General features: G+C 40.5%; 1 protein-coding gene across 1 annotated transcript; it reads right to left on the reverse strand.

Annotated features, from left to right (window-relative positions):
- Positions 1-4,736: 4,736 nt before the first annotated feature.
- Positions 4,737-5,129, reverse strand: pmchl (pro-melanin-concentrating hormone, like; the record flags this gene model as incomplete). Its single annotated transcript, XM_083983328.1, has 1 exon — positions 4,737-5,129. One exon carries the CDS (start codon positions 5,127-5,129, stop codon positions 4,737-4,739), a length of 393 nt encoding a protein of 130 aa, XP_083839454.1.
- Between the last annotated feature and the right edge of the window lie 11,918 nt (positions 5,130-17,047).

Below are 17,047 nucleotides of genomic sequence, written 5' to 3' on the forward strand. Positions count from 1 at the left end.
TGTCATCATTTCATGACATTTTTATAATTGTTATTATTTCAGAGTAAAAGCAGGTAACGATACTAAATAAAATCTCAGCAGCACATTTTATGTTTATCTCAGGCTTTCCTGGTCAGGCCAATTATTGCTCAGTTTATGGGTTACAAAGAGAGACAAACCTCTGCTCAGCTCTGTTTCAACGATGCTGCTCTCCAGTTGCCATAAATTATGTGTAAATTCTAGCTGTAGCCAAATGGAGCCAGTAAACTTGTGATTCATATTGCAATGGTATTATCTGCCCAATAATGGCTGTGTTATTTGTTTTACATATCACCTAACCTGCATGCTTTTGTGCCCAGAGGAAACACATGAAGTGGAGATCAGGCTCTGTATCTGGGCCTCAGGTTCAGACTAACCAGGAACCTTGTTGCTGTGAGGCCGCAGTGCTGTGTGCCCCATATTATATGTGTCATACTGGCGGGTGGTTATCTTCAGTTGTTAAGAAATGAAGATAACAACTTGCCTATTACTTGGAGCGTCTGGGGGAAGCTCAGAATAGAGTCACCACTCGAGAGGAGCCAGTTGTGGTGGTCTGGACATCTGATAAGGATTCATCTGTCCTTTGGAAGTTTTCTGTTCATGTGCAACTGGGAGGAGACCCGGGGTAGACCCAGAACTCGCTGGAGGGTTTAGGCCTACTTATCCCATTTAGCCTTGAAACTCCTTCAGATCCCTCAGGAGAAGAGAGATGGAACTTCCAGAAATTGGATGGATGATAGAGTACAGAAAAACATTTATTGACTTACAGTGGTATTGATCGAGTCTTAAAACCATGTGTTACACCAACAATGTTTAACATTGTTCCAAGGGTGTTTTTATTCTTTTAATTATTAGAATTTAGTATTTTTGGCAAACACAAGTCTCATGTCAGCCGAGTTAATAAACGATCTAAATGATTTATTCCATACTAGAGCATAAACTCTATTTGAGAAACAGAGTTCAAGATTCATGGCAAATTAAATTATAAACCACATATAACCAACCACTGATTAAATATAAAAGTTGCACAGCCTCTTGTTCAACAGTTTCCAGATGTTGCTCCCCACAGCTATCTGTAAAACAAAACACCTTCCCATAAAGCGTTTATCTGAATTGCGTACTCTTATGAGGTATGTAAATGCCAAAAGGCTCCCCTTGTAATTTGTCATAATTTTAAAGGGCTTTTGCTTTAAAGCCAAGGACTTGGAGCATTAGAGCATGACAAACAGGAAATACACAGCGCGGTAGGTATTGCTATCAGATGGAAATTGTTTGTTTAGCATAATTCCAGTAACACTAGATTGCTTAATTTTTCCAAGCATTATGACTCAACACCTAAATCACCTTTTGAGATCCATCGTAGTTCACATGTTAAAACCATTTCTCCACAAAATAAATAATTAAATAAATGAAAGACAGATCCCACCCTTTTCCAACACACAGCCACTTAAAGCAGAAGTAAGCGATCCGTTCGTTTTGGCTAACTTCTTGTCAGTTAGCAGTCCCCGCCCTCGTCCCTACGTCACCACATTCACGCGCATCCCTTGGCTGCACACACAGAGAGGACCGCCCCTTTATGCCGTTCTCTCTCCTCATTGGATAAAGGTTGTAGGATACAAGGAAAGTTTTCTCCTCGGCTTACAGCAGAGCAGAGTGACTGACAGACCCATGTTTCAGACCAAACACTCTATAGAAGTGATTGCTGTCGGAAGATATAACTATTTAAGACTTATATTAACACAAATATTCCGCTTACTTCTGCTTTAAGAAATCACTTGTGGATTTACCATTTGTCTCCAGACTTTTACATCTTCATGTTATGTAATCTTGTAGAATATAAACAGACACGGAAAACAAGCTAACAGCATGGTTTGGCTGGCAACAACATAAAGTTTATTTTACTGAATTATCACACTGAAAGGCCTTAATAAGGGGAAAAATTACCAATTATTCATAAACATTTCCCTTTTTTTCTTTCTTTTTTGGCCATCTTGCAATAGGCCTACCGTCAAGGTCCACAACTGATCCAAATCCACGCAGTACATTTATTCTAATGATAAATAATAATAGCTCAGATTTATATTGCGCCTTTCAGGACACCGAAGGATGATTTACAATAACAACAATAGAAAACACCAACGGACAAACACAACCAAAAATTAGCAGGCAAAAGCCTGCAAGAACAAGTGCCTCTTCAACATAGATTTAGTCCAGTGTTTGTGCTTGGCGCTGTCAGTGGGAGCGACTTCCACAGAGTGGGAGCTGCCACACAGACACACTATTCTTCTATTTTAATTTCTTAGATACAAAATGTCATTAAAGTCCACCCAGTAATGTGCAAGACACATTGCCGTATACAAAAATGGCCACCCGACGGTGGCATTAGAAATAGGAATATCCAAATCAGTGGTTCATCATCTGGGATCATGAACATGCACTGGGTAGTGAGTTGTGTAGAGATTTCAGTGTGGACCAAAGAAGTAGACAGACTGACAGACTGACCAGCAGTTGCCATCTCTTATGCTGCACCACTCGCATTACTTTTTTTCTTTAAGTTGTAATTCAATAGTAATCATCATTTAAGGATTTACTTTGCAGAAGCTGCTCTCATGTTGTCAAACGGTCTATTATAAGTTGTAAAGTACCACAGTTTTCCAGATTGTGGCCGATGAGTCGTTTTGTCAGAGTAGGCATCACATTTTTCACGTTGGATATCTGCCACTGTCTTCAGCCTAATTGTTTTTCCAACCAGAGGCTTTACTCCAAATTCCAAAAAGGTGCAGACATTCCCAGAAACACATCCTCCTTCTTTCTGCTGACTCACTGCTCTCACTCTGTATTTTGTCAGGAATGCTCTGCAGTTGTTGGCTGAGCCACTTTGACAGACCCACAACAATCAGGCAGCGAAGGGTTTTTAAACCAGTGTTTCCTGGTAGGGAAGGTGCTGCAGGAATTCACACTTCATCTGGACCACACACACCGCTGTAACTACACACATGAACTACCGCACAACCAGATAACCATCAACAGCCCATTACTAGACCTATGTGTTAATGTGTTGCCTCTGATGGTTCAAAGACTAATGGGTCATAGGTCATAAACAATGGTAGAGGTCTGGAAGAAAAAGGAGATGGTAGAAGAAATCAAGTGACATCTTTTTTAAGATGTGTGTCTGATCTGTAGCTCTTCATTATGGTCTGCATTTGGAAAAAGCTGGAGTCACAGCAGCTAATGAACCAAACCATCTGTAATTGATTTTATATCAAACATCAGGAAGCTTGATTCCCATCCTGATTGATTGAAAAGGCAATTCCTATTAAATCCTGGCTCTGCGGTGCAGGACACATCTGCAAAGCTCAGGAAATCACTTAGCTTAATGCTCTGGCTTTATTACAATACACACCTCAAGTCTCAGATGTCACAGATGTTTTTGTTGCATCAGATCGTACAGCCTACATGCAGACCTACTGCAGCTACTGTGACCTTAAGAGCTAGTTAAAGGCATTTTGAATGAACACTTTCCTGTGTAACTTTATGATTCCATGATGCTCTGGAGAAGAAGAAAAGTCAGAGTAAAGAAAAACATAATTTCACTTGATGGTTTCCACCCACGGTCATCGAGGGTGCTCCATCTTCTAGCATCTGGTTATGAGTGTTAAAGAAGAAGTTCAGTATTTTGTGTTTTTACTCGTTTTCCAAGTCAGATGAGACAATCAATGAATCACTCTCATGTCTACACATTTTACAGAACTGAAACTGACAAAGATGGACCACTCAGTCAAAGTAGGCTTGGTCAAATATTTCTCCAATATAAGTGAAAGTTCTCTGCTCAAATTTTTTATTTGAGGTCAAGTTACTTGCTTTTAAAATTATTTCCACAGCTCTACCTTTCCTTTAAAGAACTTGTGAACTGTTGAACTGCTACATTTCTACACACAGGCCCTTCTACGTGGTTCGCTGTATTCCACAGATCAGCTGTTTGAGTCAGACAGAGTGTAGGTGAGTTTGTGTGTAGGAATACGGCAGTTCAATGGCTGAGAAAATGTAGCTCCCAGAAAGAGGGGGTTTTTGGCAGTACGATAAAACAGAAAATATTCAAAATAAACTTTACCACTTCAACTGGGGTTTGCTTTATTCTCTGGACTTTTTGAGAATAAAAGTGGCTGAAAGCACATCACTCAGCTTCAGTCCCACTGCTCCTGGCTGCTTTTCTAAACAGGACGGGTGCTGATGTGGATATACTGTCACCTAAGGCAATGCAATGTCAAATAACTCAAACTATTACTTTACGATAAAGCCATGCTGAAGAATCTCCTGTCTCATTTTCATCTAACAAAGCCATTATTAGGACAGAGCCAAATACACACTGAGCTGTGTAGGAGTTTGGCAGTGATTGTTTTTCCTCCAGTGACGAACACAGTGGTCTATCACTTAAATTAAAATGAATTCAGAAGACTAAAAGCAATAAGTAAGGAATAGGATAGATAGAAACAGGAATACTAGAAATTACCTTCAATAAATAAAATAAACCTTCAACTGTAAAACTGCCAACACCTCAGCTGGACTCCTCTGTCATCAAACATGAACAAATCTGAAAGAAGAACTCAAACTAAGGATATAAGGCAGAACAGTTTTTTATTCTCAGATATGCAATAATTGAATTAAAGATACACAGGGTTTTGGATTATGTTACAACTCAGTGTGAGCTGTAAACTGTCCTAGACTTCCCAGCATGGCCGGTACACTCGCCCCACCATGCATCTCATGTTGTCCCTCCTCAGGATGGGGATGGCCTGGTCCTGGCTGTGCTCGGGCCCGTTGGAATCAGCTCTCCGCTTGAAGAGGGGAAGTCCATTGTGCAGCACCCGCAGGTCCCTCCACAGGCTCGGGTCGGCGACGACGATCACCCTCGGCCCTCTGGCTTTCCCCAAAGCGCCCATTTCTGCGTCGTTGAGGCTGGTTTCCGTCGCTTCATCACTCAGCAGAGAGGCAAAAGTGTCCTGCTCCAAGGAGGTGTCCTCGGCCTTGGCCATGGGCAACGCTCGTGACAGTCCGTAGCACTTGAACAAGAGCGCTATCGCAAAGATGATGGACATGAGTGATTGTCTCATGGTGAAGGTCTTCTTAGAAGGTGCGAGGTGTCGGCTTAGTGGATGGATTGCTTGGATGAGCTCTTCCTTTGCTGGTCTGATTCTTGGATAGTATCGTCGTCTTTTTATACCATTTCGGACACAGGAATGGCCACGTTAAATCATGTTCCGTCATAGCTTCTCCTGTTGTGTTCAGGAAATTAGCTAGTAGCATTAAAAGGCAGTTAAGTAGAACTCTTATGGTGTTCAAGTGTGTTGTTTTGCCAGAAAGTTAATTAAAATCATCCCCAGCATGGTGGCTGGTATTGGACTCATCATGTTGAAACAGTGGGAATTCTTTGAACAGGTGACGCAAAGAACAACATTAATCCAATATTGCTGCCCTTTAAAACAACAATGATGGATTACCCACCCATGAAGCTCTTTGTGGTGTGAGATACACCTTGATGAAAACTGTCCTCTCGTGGCATTGTTGTCACAATGTTCAATAAGGGATTTAACCTTGGATTAGTGCAAAAGGAAGAAACAACGACTGATTCCTGAAGTGTTTATGTGCGGCAGCAACTCTTTGCAGACGTGTCAAAGACGAAGATGATGAAGATGTGGAAGTTAGGAAATGTTTCTTTGAGGAGGATATAGTTGATCTGCTCCTGAGGCCTTAAAGGGGGAAGCTACCATATCTGCAGTATAATTACAGCCCTGACTAATTAGAGCTGCCAGATGGGTGCTGCAGGAGCTATGCACACCTGCGCCTACATAAGATCCATATTAAATTAGTAAATGTAATTTATGCAGGTGACATTTCAGATGAACATGTTGACAAATCAACAAAGTTTTCATCTGTGTTTTGGATAATTTAGTGTCATCTGCTGCTCCAGAATGAGCAGGTTTCTGATTAGACTGACCCCACTATCATGTGCCTTATTTCTTGTTCTCTTGTTGGTCTCTTACTTTGTATTTTTGTGTATTTTGTTGTTGTTTTTCTTGATCGTATGTAATGATGGTCCTCCTAACAACTAGATGGAGACAATTTCCTTTTAAGCTTTTTTTGGCTGGACCAGACAGGAATAGCTAGCCCCATCATTGCAATCTGTTGCTGACACAGAGGCACTCTGGTCTCCCAGCTGTTTGGGAACCGTTCGGAAGCAGAGGAGCAAATGAATGCTTTCATTAAAAATCATTATTAGGGGCAGAGGAGTGACCAAACATAAGATATACTGGGTAGAGAGAAAGAAAGGGAGAGCATGAGCATCTTATTTGTGGAGTGGCTCACCCAGTCACCCTCTTTGTGGAGAACATGAATTCCAACAAGAATAATCCTAGTTCTTCTTCTTACTTTAGTAAAAGTAATACATTAATAAATGACACTTGTTGAGTTGCTGTAATGGAGGTGAGGCTCAGTGTATCAGAAGGGCTCCTCCTCTTTCCCTGCAGTTACAGAGTATCCGAGAAGACGGACTAGCTCTGTAGGCTTGGCACTCTGCTGACCAGTGGTGGAAACTTCATCAGTCAGTCAGTCAGTTAGTCAGTCAGTCAGTCAGTCAGTCAGTCAGTCAGTAACGTGTGTGATTATAGGGCTGGCCCCATTGTTGCAGTCCAGCCAAAAAAGAAACAATGCACAATGTCTGAATTCAACACTATGCCAATCAGTGTGTCATTGTCGAGGTTGTCAGTAGCCTGTGAGTTACAGGCAAGCATTATCGGTTATTATCCTGGTTAGCTGTCATGCTGAAAATCTCCAGGAGGCTCACTCCAAGATTTAAAATGAAAATCCCTAAAAGTTGGAAAGTTAGGCATGCAAAGGAATTGTCCCTCATCTTGATGATCTTTTGTATTACATTACAATGTACTCGCAAACATGATTGTACATGTAAGTTACGTCACATTCTTACATAATGTATACTTTAACAATGCTGAACACAGTACTTTAACAGAGGATTTGAGATTTAACCGATATGATTTGCAGCACATTACAAAACTTTGATGGCTAGACTTATAATTTGGTGTCATTAAATTGTTAAGGTTATTTTAGAACTGGTAATGTGCAGCTGGGCAGTTCAGATGGGGAGTGCTGTGGACCATTTCTTATTGAAAACCATGTCTGTGGTTTCTAAAAAAGTCTGGCATTTGAGAATTATCTACACCCTGTTTTTATTGCTGTCTGAAAGGCCCTGTGTGGTTTGCTGGAGACAGACGGTTTTGTTTAAATCTTATCTTTCATTCCTAGATGTCAGATATATTCATATGTACAACTGATGGGACTGGTGGAGCTCTCCCTATGCAGGAGGTGCAAAAGAGAATTTACCTGACTTTGATAAATACCATATGGATGTGGAAAAGAAAGGTGTCTTAGGATTTTTCTTTTTTGCCAACACTTCAACTCCACTTTGACAGACTACCAGTGAGAGGAAAAATGAAAACTAGCACATAATCCCTCATCTTGAATATATTCAGAGTAGTTTGTCATACAGTTACATGAACTGCATTCGCTTTGTCCATTTACAGTGGGGACTGGAGTAATAATACTGACTGGCATCCACAGTGAAAACAACATAAAGGGGCCACTATTATACATTTTAGGGATCCTAATGTACAAACAAGCTGGTTGCATGGAGCATGATGTCCATGGCAGGACGTTATGGAGGAAGGCGTTTCTCTCCAAAGGAAACATCACCGCATGCCTGACAGCTGCCAGAAAGCAGCTTGACTCTCTTCAACACTACTGGGAAAATGTTTTATGGACTGATGAAACTAAGGTTGAATTGTTTGGCAAGAACACGCAGCTCTATGGTGTAGAAAAGACACTGCATACCAACATGAAGACATCATCCCGATGGCAAAGGAAGGCTGAGGGAACATCAAGAGTCTGGGCTGTGGTCTGCCTCCGGGCCTGGACAGCTCTCCATCATGGAGGGGGAAAATTAAATCTTACAGGATATTGTCAGGGTGTCAGGGTTGGGCGATCCAGCAACATTAAAGTAAATCTACTACAGATTGACTTCAAACAAAAAAAAGGGGGAAGAAAAAAGTCTGGCTTTTGGAGTGGCTCATGCCGTCAGAGCACAGACCTTAATCCAGCAGAGAAGCTGTGGAATGACCTACACAGAGACGTTCACACCAGAAATCCTAAGAATTTGTTGGAGCTGAAGCAGCTCTGTAGGGGGAAAAAATCTTCCTGAAAGCTGTGCAGGTCTGATCAGCAGCCAGCAGAAGAGTTTGTTTTATGTTATTGATGCCAACCAATTACTAAATCTGAGGGTTGACTCACGTTCCCCACCAGCATAGTGAATGTATAATGACATGAAAGTTTAAAATTGTTTACATGTTTGTGTTTTATTGATGAAGAAAAACAGATAATTCAAGAGTACTAACAAACTTTTTCACAATGCTTTCAATGCTAGACTTGAATGGATAATTTATAGTTTCAGAGCTGGGATGATTATGTATAAAATCAATATAAGAACATCTCCGCTGTATTTTCTTTGTGGTTATTGGACTACACCTGCATGCATTGCAGAAATTACATTTTTAGTCAATATTTTCCAACTAACATTCTGCTTTAAATGTGTTATAAAAGAGGTATAATGTATGTTGATGAAATAACTCAATTACTGACTTTCCTGGAGGTCAGAGAAGCTGTAAGAAGTAAACATTTTCCATGGCTCCCCTCAGGTGTGAAGGATGAGCTGCCCGCTGAAGGTGTTTATGTGCCACAGACAGCACTACACTTCAAAAAGAGAAAGAGAAGAAGGAGAGGGGGATTTCTAAAAGCAAGAGGTGAAGATGTGCTGACCAGCTGACTACAGTACACTGGTGGACGCCAACGTAAACACAAAGCCCCCGGCACAGGAGTTTAAAAGAAGTGAAAAAAAAAGACCCATCTGTGTGCTGAAGGAAGACAGTGGCTCTCACATAACACCGGTACCCTCGGCACACAGCAGCGCTTCTCTTTATTATGATACTGAGCGGTGGGCTACGCGACGAAGGCTCAGTGTTATTCCAGCTAGGTAAATACAGAAGACAGATCTAACAGCAGTGAATGTATTAACAGGCACAAATTGAATTATGTTGTTGAAATTCCTACACGGTGCTGCACTGCCAGCCCATTCTGAGGTCTGACCAACTGAGTCCTGTTTTCATTCGATCACAGACAGGTTCAGGATTGCTGCACCGCAACATGCACAGAGGACTTCCCTTACAGGGACAGGAAGCTCTCCTGCAAGTTCACTGAATCTTCGGAAATAAGTTGCTAGAAAGTCCTGCCTCTACACCAAGGTAGGAGTGGAATATAACTTGCACCCAGCTCCTGAAACTTATGTTTAAATTGTATTTGAGTATTTCCATTTAGGTGGACTTAACACTTTTACAGATGGAATTTGTGTTGTTTTTTTATGAGAGAGCTATACCTTCAGGTTAAAATCATTTAAAAAAAAAAAAAGGATTATTTTAATAATGGCACATTTTATACAAATATGCCAGATAAAACCTTAGAACGATGGTATGTTTGTCTTCTTCATCAGTCATTGTCTGTTTTAAACTGTAATCCCTTTTCATTTGGAGATTCAGAACCTTTTATTGGACACCTGCTTTTGTGCCATACAGTAGTTACTGTAGTCCATTTAATTTCCCAGAACAAAAGTAACATAAATGAAGGCTGCTATTGATCGCTGCCTTGAATATTTATATTGTACAGTTACACAGTGATTACAGAATGTCTTCATCTTGCTTTTATTGGCCGCATTAAATGTTTCACCTTGTAAGGAAGATGCCTATGAACTTTTCATTTTCCACTGGTCAACATTAAAATTATAATCAATCAATAATCAACTCTATCTTACACAATGATTGACATTACCACAACTCAATGACCATTGGGGGGGACACACGGGGTGGCCAATCAGATTGCCCCACTGTGCCACCATGGAAGACCCACCCCCATGCACATTTTTTTCTTACTTGAGATAGTTTTCAACACTATAGGGAAAAAACATAACAATTTACAGACACTTAAAGAGGCCACATGTATGTTTTGTCTGTGGGTTTTGCAGTGAGTGGGTGGTAGTGATGGTAACTTGCCAAGAGCTGCTTTCACAAGACGTTACAATACACAGTCTGAGCAGCTTAGCTGATTGTTGGCAAGTGATGAGATGGGTCAACTGAGTCAGAGGTAGCTGATTGCTAACTTAAAGAGAAGAGAAGTGAATGAGGAAAGGGGTGAAACAGGTAAACATGGTTTGTGCTGTCAACCATTGAAGACAGCTCATGGTGAGTTGAGGAGGGCAAATAATAATAATAATACAATGGATTTTTATAGCGCTTTTCAAGGACCCAAAGCCGCTTACAAAAAGACAAGAGGAGGGTAATGACAGACGAGTGGGAGAGACAGAAGACAACACAAGCAGACAAATATAATGGTAGTTGGGTTACAAGGCAGAGGGGGCTGATGGGAAGGAAGGATGGGGTAGATGAGGAGGGATTGGGAGGAGAGGATGGAGGGAAAAGGGGTGAGGTCAGGTGGTTACGGATAGGGGAGGTCATAGGCTTGAGAGAAGAGGTAGGTTTTCAGACGGGATTTGAATATGAGGAGTGTGGGAGAGTCGCGAACAAATATTCCTTTAACCCTGACATGCTGTCTCCATAAACTGATGTGACTAAATGATTAGCAAACAGTATGCACCATTAATTTCTGCCCAACTGATAAATGTAATTTGGGGCGTTACTGCTGATGCATTATCAAATGTTATGACTATTTACTCTGTCCCAACAAATGCTCTGGATTCCCCACCAAAATGACTTCATTCCTATTAAGGTTAAAGGGTTGGAACTAGATAATAGAGTGAAGTATCATTAGATTCTACGGCTTTAGTTTTATTTAACACAAACAGTGGTATCACAGTCCAATCACAGTCCCAAAGACCCCAAATCAGAAATGTCTAAAGCTGGGCCTGGATGCACAGTTAAAGCCAGTAAACCCAATTACCCACACACTGTTACTGGAATTACAAGATTTCACTCTGGGATTATATAATGACTAAATCCTGTCCATTGGTATACTGCAGATAATAATGACAGCACACAACTCTAAAAACACCCAAAGGCCCAAGATGAAAGCCAAACACTACTTTGAGTCATATTAAGTAAATACAGTTAATGGCACGGGGTGTTTGTATTGTTGGTCTGGTAGTGGGGTAGGGGGTTGGGGGTCAGGGTTCGACAGCAGGGAAGATGAAAGAGAAGAGATGAAAGCTGATGCTACCTCTCAGAACGAGTATGAAATTCCCACAAAGAAGTGACATCTTCAAGGTGGGTGTCGATCACAGCTGCAGGGTTTCCAGGAGAAAAACAGCCCAGCACTTTCATATCACATCAGTGTATCTGCAGAGATATTGGTAGTCATGGAGATGGTCAGTCAACATGTAATCACAATGCATTACAAAAATAGTAACATTCACTCTGTGTGTTGGTTAGGACACGAGAGAGTGCAAAGAAATTCTCTTAGCTTCATGTTTTTTTCGATGGAGGAATGGTTTAATGGACCACATGGATGTTGGAGAATCTGATCCCCGTCCAGCTTACATTCGCTTCACTGACCACACGTCAGCCGCAGTGCTAAAGCTGGGTGGGGGAATGTTGCTCCAGGTTTCAGGAATTTGAGCTTTGGAGATGCTGTGCTTTGAAAAGCTCCTTCCACACATCTGCACTGGGAATAAATCTTGAGCATTTACAGTATTGTATGTGTTAATATATATAGGCCTCAAAAACCTAATTTCAGCTTCTTGCTCTAAGTGACTGAATCTCTCATGAGCACAACGCTCAGAAAATACTGATTATATCACCTCAGAGATTCTGTATTTATGTTTTTGTCTGAGCCTCTGTGTCTGGTTTAAAGTGGGTGTGGATCTTTTGGTAAAAGGTGATGTCAGCTATTTCCATGCACCAATCAGAATTTAACAATAAGAATCAAAAACAGGCTGTGTGAAGTCACTCCACATTTACTACCTAAGGCGCTATGAGTGAATGAAGGAGAGCTTTCTGACTCAGATGACTCTTATTTTTATTGGACGATCCACTGTCAAGATTGTGTGAAATACGGCTGCAGAGAAATGCCTACTATTTTACCGCTTCTTTCAAATGAGAGACTGTTGCATTCACGTATGTGTACCATCTGAAAATCACCTGTGCCTATCACCTGACATATTATGGTATGTCATCACGTGTAAAATCTAAAGATCCACATGTGGCCAGATGTGAAATTTCACATAAAAAATGGTTCAAGTGGTCAAAGTCACATGTGATGGATTCCCATGTTGCAATTTCACACAACACCCAGTATGAGCAAAACTAATGAGTCTGTTAGTATTCTCTTAAGTTAACAATGTAAAGTAAAGAATGAAGAAACACAACTCTACACTCTGCATCTAGTTTATATTTATGGATGTGTGTGGGGATGGTGGGCTGTGTGAAAAATAATTTTCTTTCTGTCTTTTGTTGATGTTGCTCTGGTATTTTGTGTCCTTGTGAAAAGTGGAAATATACAACAGCAAAACAGCTTCCCCCTCCACAGGTATGCAGTATTCTTGGTGACTGTCTTAACCAGCCGCTGACATAACGTCAACATCACATTGCTGGTTTATTGCAGCACATACTACAGCACAAGTGGCATTTACAGCCAACATAATCACAGATCACTGTTAAATAAAGGGTGGACACCCATTAGTTTGCATGGCATGACAGGGCACAGTTTGACAGTCTAGCGTCTATAAAACATTGATTAGATTTCTGACTGTGCTTCATGCTGAGGTGTTAGACTGTTCCAGACGCCCTGACAGTGAAAACTCCTCTGCTGTTTCTCAGCAACAGACTCACTGGTTTGTTTCTGTGTCTCATATCCACAGTAACAAGCACCAAGTGTTAAATTTAGCAGGGTTTGCACTGATAAGAATAAATGGTGTGTGATTCTCAATGAGCAAGTCATTCAACAAGGTAACTGAGCAAATAACTTACTACTTACCTACTTACTTTTTTTTCTCCCAGTGATGATGTTATTTTTTTTGGTTTGGCAGCAAATTATGCTCTCCGTCAGTAATATAAGAGAGCTGCAGCACATACACAGTGAACATTTGAGGTGAGCTTTTTTTGCAGATTGATTTGCAGAATCCTGCTAGAACTGTAGCTACTGGATTTTTTTTTTTTAAATGCTAGAAAACTACAGTTCATTTTCTTTCACATTAAAGCCTAATTGCTTTTCATGTTATAATAAAGCAGTGGTCTCATGATTTTAAAAGCTATTCTTTACAACATGATTCACGTTCAGTGTAAATGTGAATTACTGTTTAATATGACTTCATTAGTTGGTGCCAATATAATTTTCAAATGAAGAAAAGATGCAAAAACACTCTCAGAGGAAACCTCTCATAGAAATTCAAATTTACTTTTAAATACTGACAAAAGGTATATTCACCACTCACAGGAATAATTCAACTCAAGGTCAATGTGGTTGTCATCTGAGATCAGCTGTTGTGTGACTATATCTAGGGAGATGGAGGGTGGGAGAGGGTGTCTGTTGGTTTACATTTTAGACCTTTAAAAGTTTTTGGGAAAAACATAGTATAGCTATTGTTAAAGAAAAAGAAATCTGTTTTTTTTTTTTTTTTTTTTACATTTTCCCTTGTCATCGAAATGTAACTTCATGTAGGCCTAGGCCCATTTCAAGCCTAAATGTAACTTCATATAGGCCCATTTCAAGCCTCTTTAACTGTATGGAAAATTACTTAAACCATGATGTTTCTCTATTTTTGTCATTTATGTTAGTTGCCTCACTTTAGCTTTTCTCACTTTCAGTAAAACAATGCTCTTTGTAGGAGAGGAAACTATGAGTTCAATAGAGGCAAAAAGTAGTGTGATTTGCGAGATTTCTCCACCTCAACCCTGGTGCATCAGGATGGATGTAACAATGGGTGATGATTGGATGGATCAGACAGTGGCTGGATGTAAAGACATTTTTTCCAGGTGATGAAATGACTGAGTATCATCTTTGTTCACTTTAATTGCTTCTCAAGGGACAATGCCTTCACCCACTGCTGTCTCCTGGAGACCAGAAGATGTGCTGCTCTGCTCACCCAAAAGAACACGTGGAAAATTATTCATCCCTTCACCTTCAGTTCTGAAGAACTCTTTCAACTCTTATATAATTGTGACAGTATTTCCTATACAGCCAGGTAGGCTACTAGGCTACCTCAAATGTACTGTACAAAATCATATGGAAATCCAGATGTGCTCTGTAGGCTATTAGTTTGGAATGATTAAACACATCAAAATGCAAAAATGAGGGAAATAGAAAAATACCAGTGTGATAATGAAATAGGAAACTATTTCATAAGAATACCGTATCAAAAATATTTTCAAGTTTTCAGTATTTTATGTAAGAGAGGAGAAAAAAAACTATTTAGTTTTTGTAGTTTGCTTCCAGCCTCATAACTTTGACGCATTATGTTTAATGTTGAGATGTAAATTTCCTACAATTAAAGAACCCATTCTCTTCTACTGAGAGAGGAAACTAATGATCCAGCCTTTTGTCTTTTCTTTGTACCAATTTAATTTTTTATTTTTTTCTGAGGATGCTCTGATATTCTGATACATTTTCAAGTGAGTTTCTTTCTGCTCGTGTTTCTTCTGCTGTTGTCATGGTGACACTTCCGTCAACAGAGTCCTGTTGCTGAAGTCATTTCTTTGTCATATCATCAAGTGAACAGAGGATTTAACTTGTATCATTGATTTTTCACCTTCCTTTGGCATTAATCGCGTAGGCTCCGTTTTCCATCAGCGACAACAACAACAAAAAAGTTACCGTTGTCATGGCGACACGTCCGTCAACACAGGGCTGTTGCTAAGTGAAATGTCTACAGAGGACGGAGGGTTTGGAGTAAACACGGTCACGTTTTGTCACTGTAGTGCTGTGTAACAGAGTTATATTAGTCCAACAATGGCCGAACTGAGGGACAGCCGCCAAAATAAAATGGGAAAGTGTCTGTTGCATAACTGGGCTGAAGAGGTGAGTGTGGCTCATGGAGCTGTGTAGCTGTTGGAGGTAGAGTTACTGTAACGTTAGCCAGCACAACTAACGTTAGCACTGTGCTAGCTAGTAGCTAACACTGGGGACATGTTTTCATAGGGTAAGGTCAAAGCCAAACATCAATACTACTGTGTGACTGTAGAAAGTTGAAAGGACACTTCCTACCTTCATGTGTTATGCTAACCAGCTGAGCATCAGGTGTTAAAGGGATAGTTCAACATTTTGGCAAATTTGCCTATTGCCATAATCCCTGTAGTCATAAGGGTAGGTTAATTACCTTTAATTATCGGTGCATGTTGTTTCGAGATCCGTGGGGCAGAGACGCGAGCTGCTCAGCGAACACAATGGAGGTGAATGGTACAGGTCCCCTGTCCCTCAAAACTATACACAGTCCAACAACTCCAAAACGCTACCCGTGGAGACGCTGTGACCTGCACATTCACCACGCTATGAGATAATAATGTAACTTTACAAGACGGAGTTGTTTTCGAGGCAAATACATAGCCAGAACTACATTGCAGACACGGCTGCTGGGCGGAGTGATTTCAAAAGCATAAGGCGTATTTGCTTCGTGTGTCGTAATGTTACATAATTATACATGATTATTTCATAGCGTGGTGAATGTGCAGGTCACAACTTGTCCATGAGAGCGTTTTGGAGTTGTTGAATTGTGTATTTGATGAGTTTGATGAGGAACAGGGGACCTGTACCGTATGGCAAAAGGCGAATTTGCCAAGATTTTGAACTATCACTTTAACGCTGTTAGCACACTGTAAAGTCGTAGTGTGAAAACGTATTTTACAGCAGACATGTTGACATGTCACTGCAGAAGGAGCACTGGTGGTGTGCCATAACTGACAATATTAGGATGAGGGTGAGCTGGTTCCAGCTGGTTCCAGCTCACCTGCTGCTGTTCATGGCGGCTCACCAGCATGGCTTCTGAAGTGATGCTCCATGGACCTGAACCACCGTCTCACCTGGGCTTTTCCTGCAGTGACAAGTCATAATGTAGATGTCGTCAGGGTACAAGATATGCAGGTGTGCAGATGTGTATGTGTCACATATCAGTGTGCCAGCATGCAGTGCAGTGATACGTCCAATTCATTCATGACTGATGTTATTAGTTGCACCTGTGTTTGAGAAGGTGCGTGAGAGGTCTGATGCTACAACCAATGGCACGCCACCTTGTTTGTGTGTTTTATTCTGTTTTGATTTATTTCAACCATGCTCACATGCTATATTTTGATAGCTGATCCAACTGTATTTATGTAGGGTCGCATGGAGTGCATCACCAATTATCACGTTTCAGTGTCTCTACCACTCTTTTTGTGTGCACAAATATGGGTTATTTGTGTAGTTTGTAGTTTGATTGAGTTTCATGGTACCGGATCAAAGTGTGATTGTACAGGATGTTTTCATTTGTCTCTTTTTTTTGCATATGTCATTTACTCGGATGTAAAATGAGTGAATGACAGGCTGTTGAAGGTGGCACACGATCGTAAAGGATGTTGTACCTACCTATCATTAGATACAGAAAAGCTCACAGAAAAATCCAAAACACAGATGGCCTGAATATTCAGAAGATGCAAAAAATAAATCATTAAAGTTCCCAGCTACCAGCTACATTTTAAGTTTTTTTTAACAACAAAGACAAAGAGAAAAGCAGGAATTCTTTGCATTCGAGAAGCCGAGGCGTTTTCTTTATTTTCCTTACAATAAACAAACTGACAAACAATCCTTTCAGATCTAATTTTAAAAGATAAAACACAAACCCAGAGAATGTGGGTATGTGTACAAAACGAAAATAGAAAATTATAAATACCATGAAACAGAAACACACAAATATGTTATTGATTAAATCAGAGCA

The sequence above is a fragment of the Trachurus trachurus genome, assembly GCF_905171665.1.
Source record: "Trachurus trachurus genome assembly, chromosome: 12".
In the NCBI taxonomy this organism is placed as follows: domain Eukaryota; kingdom Metazoa; phylum Chordata; class Actinopteri; order Carangiformes; family Carangidae; genus Trachurus; species Trachurus trachurus.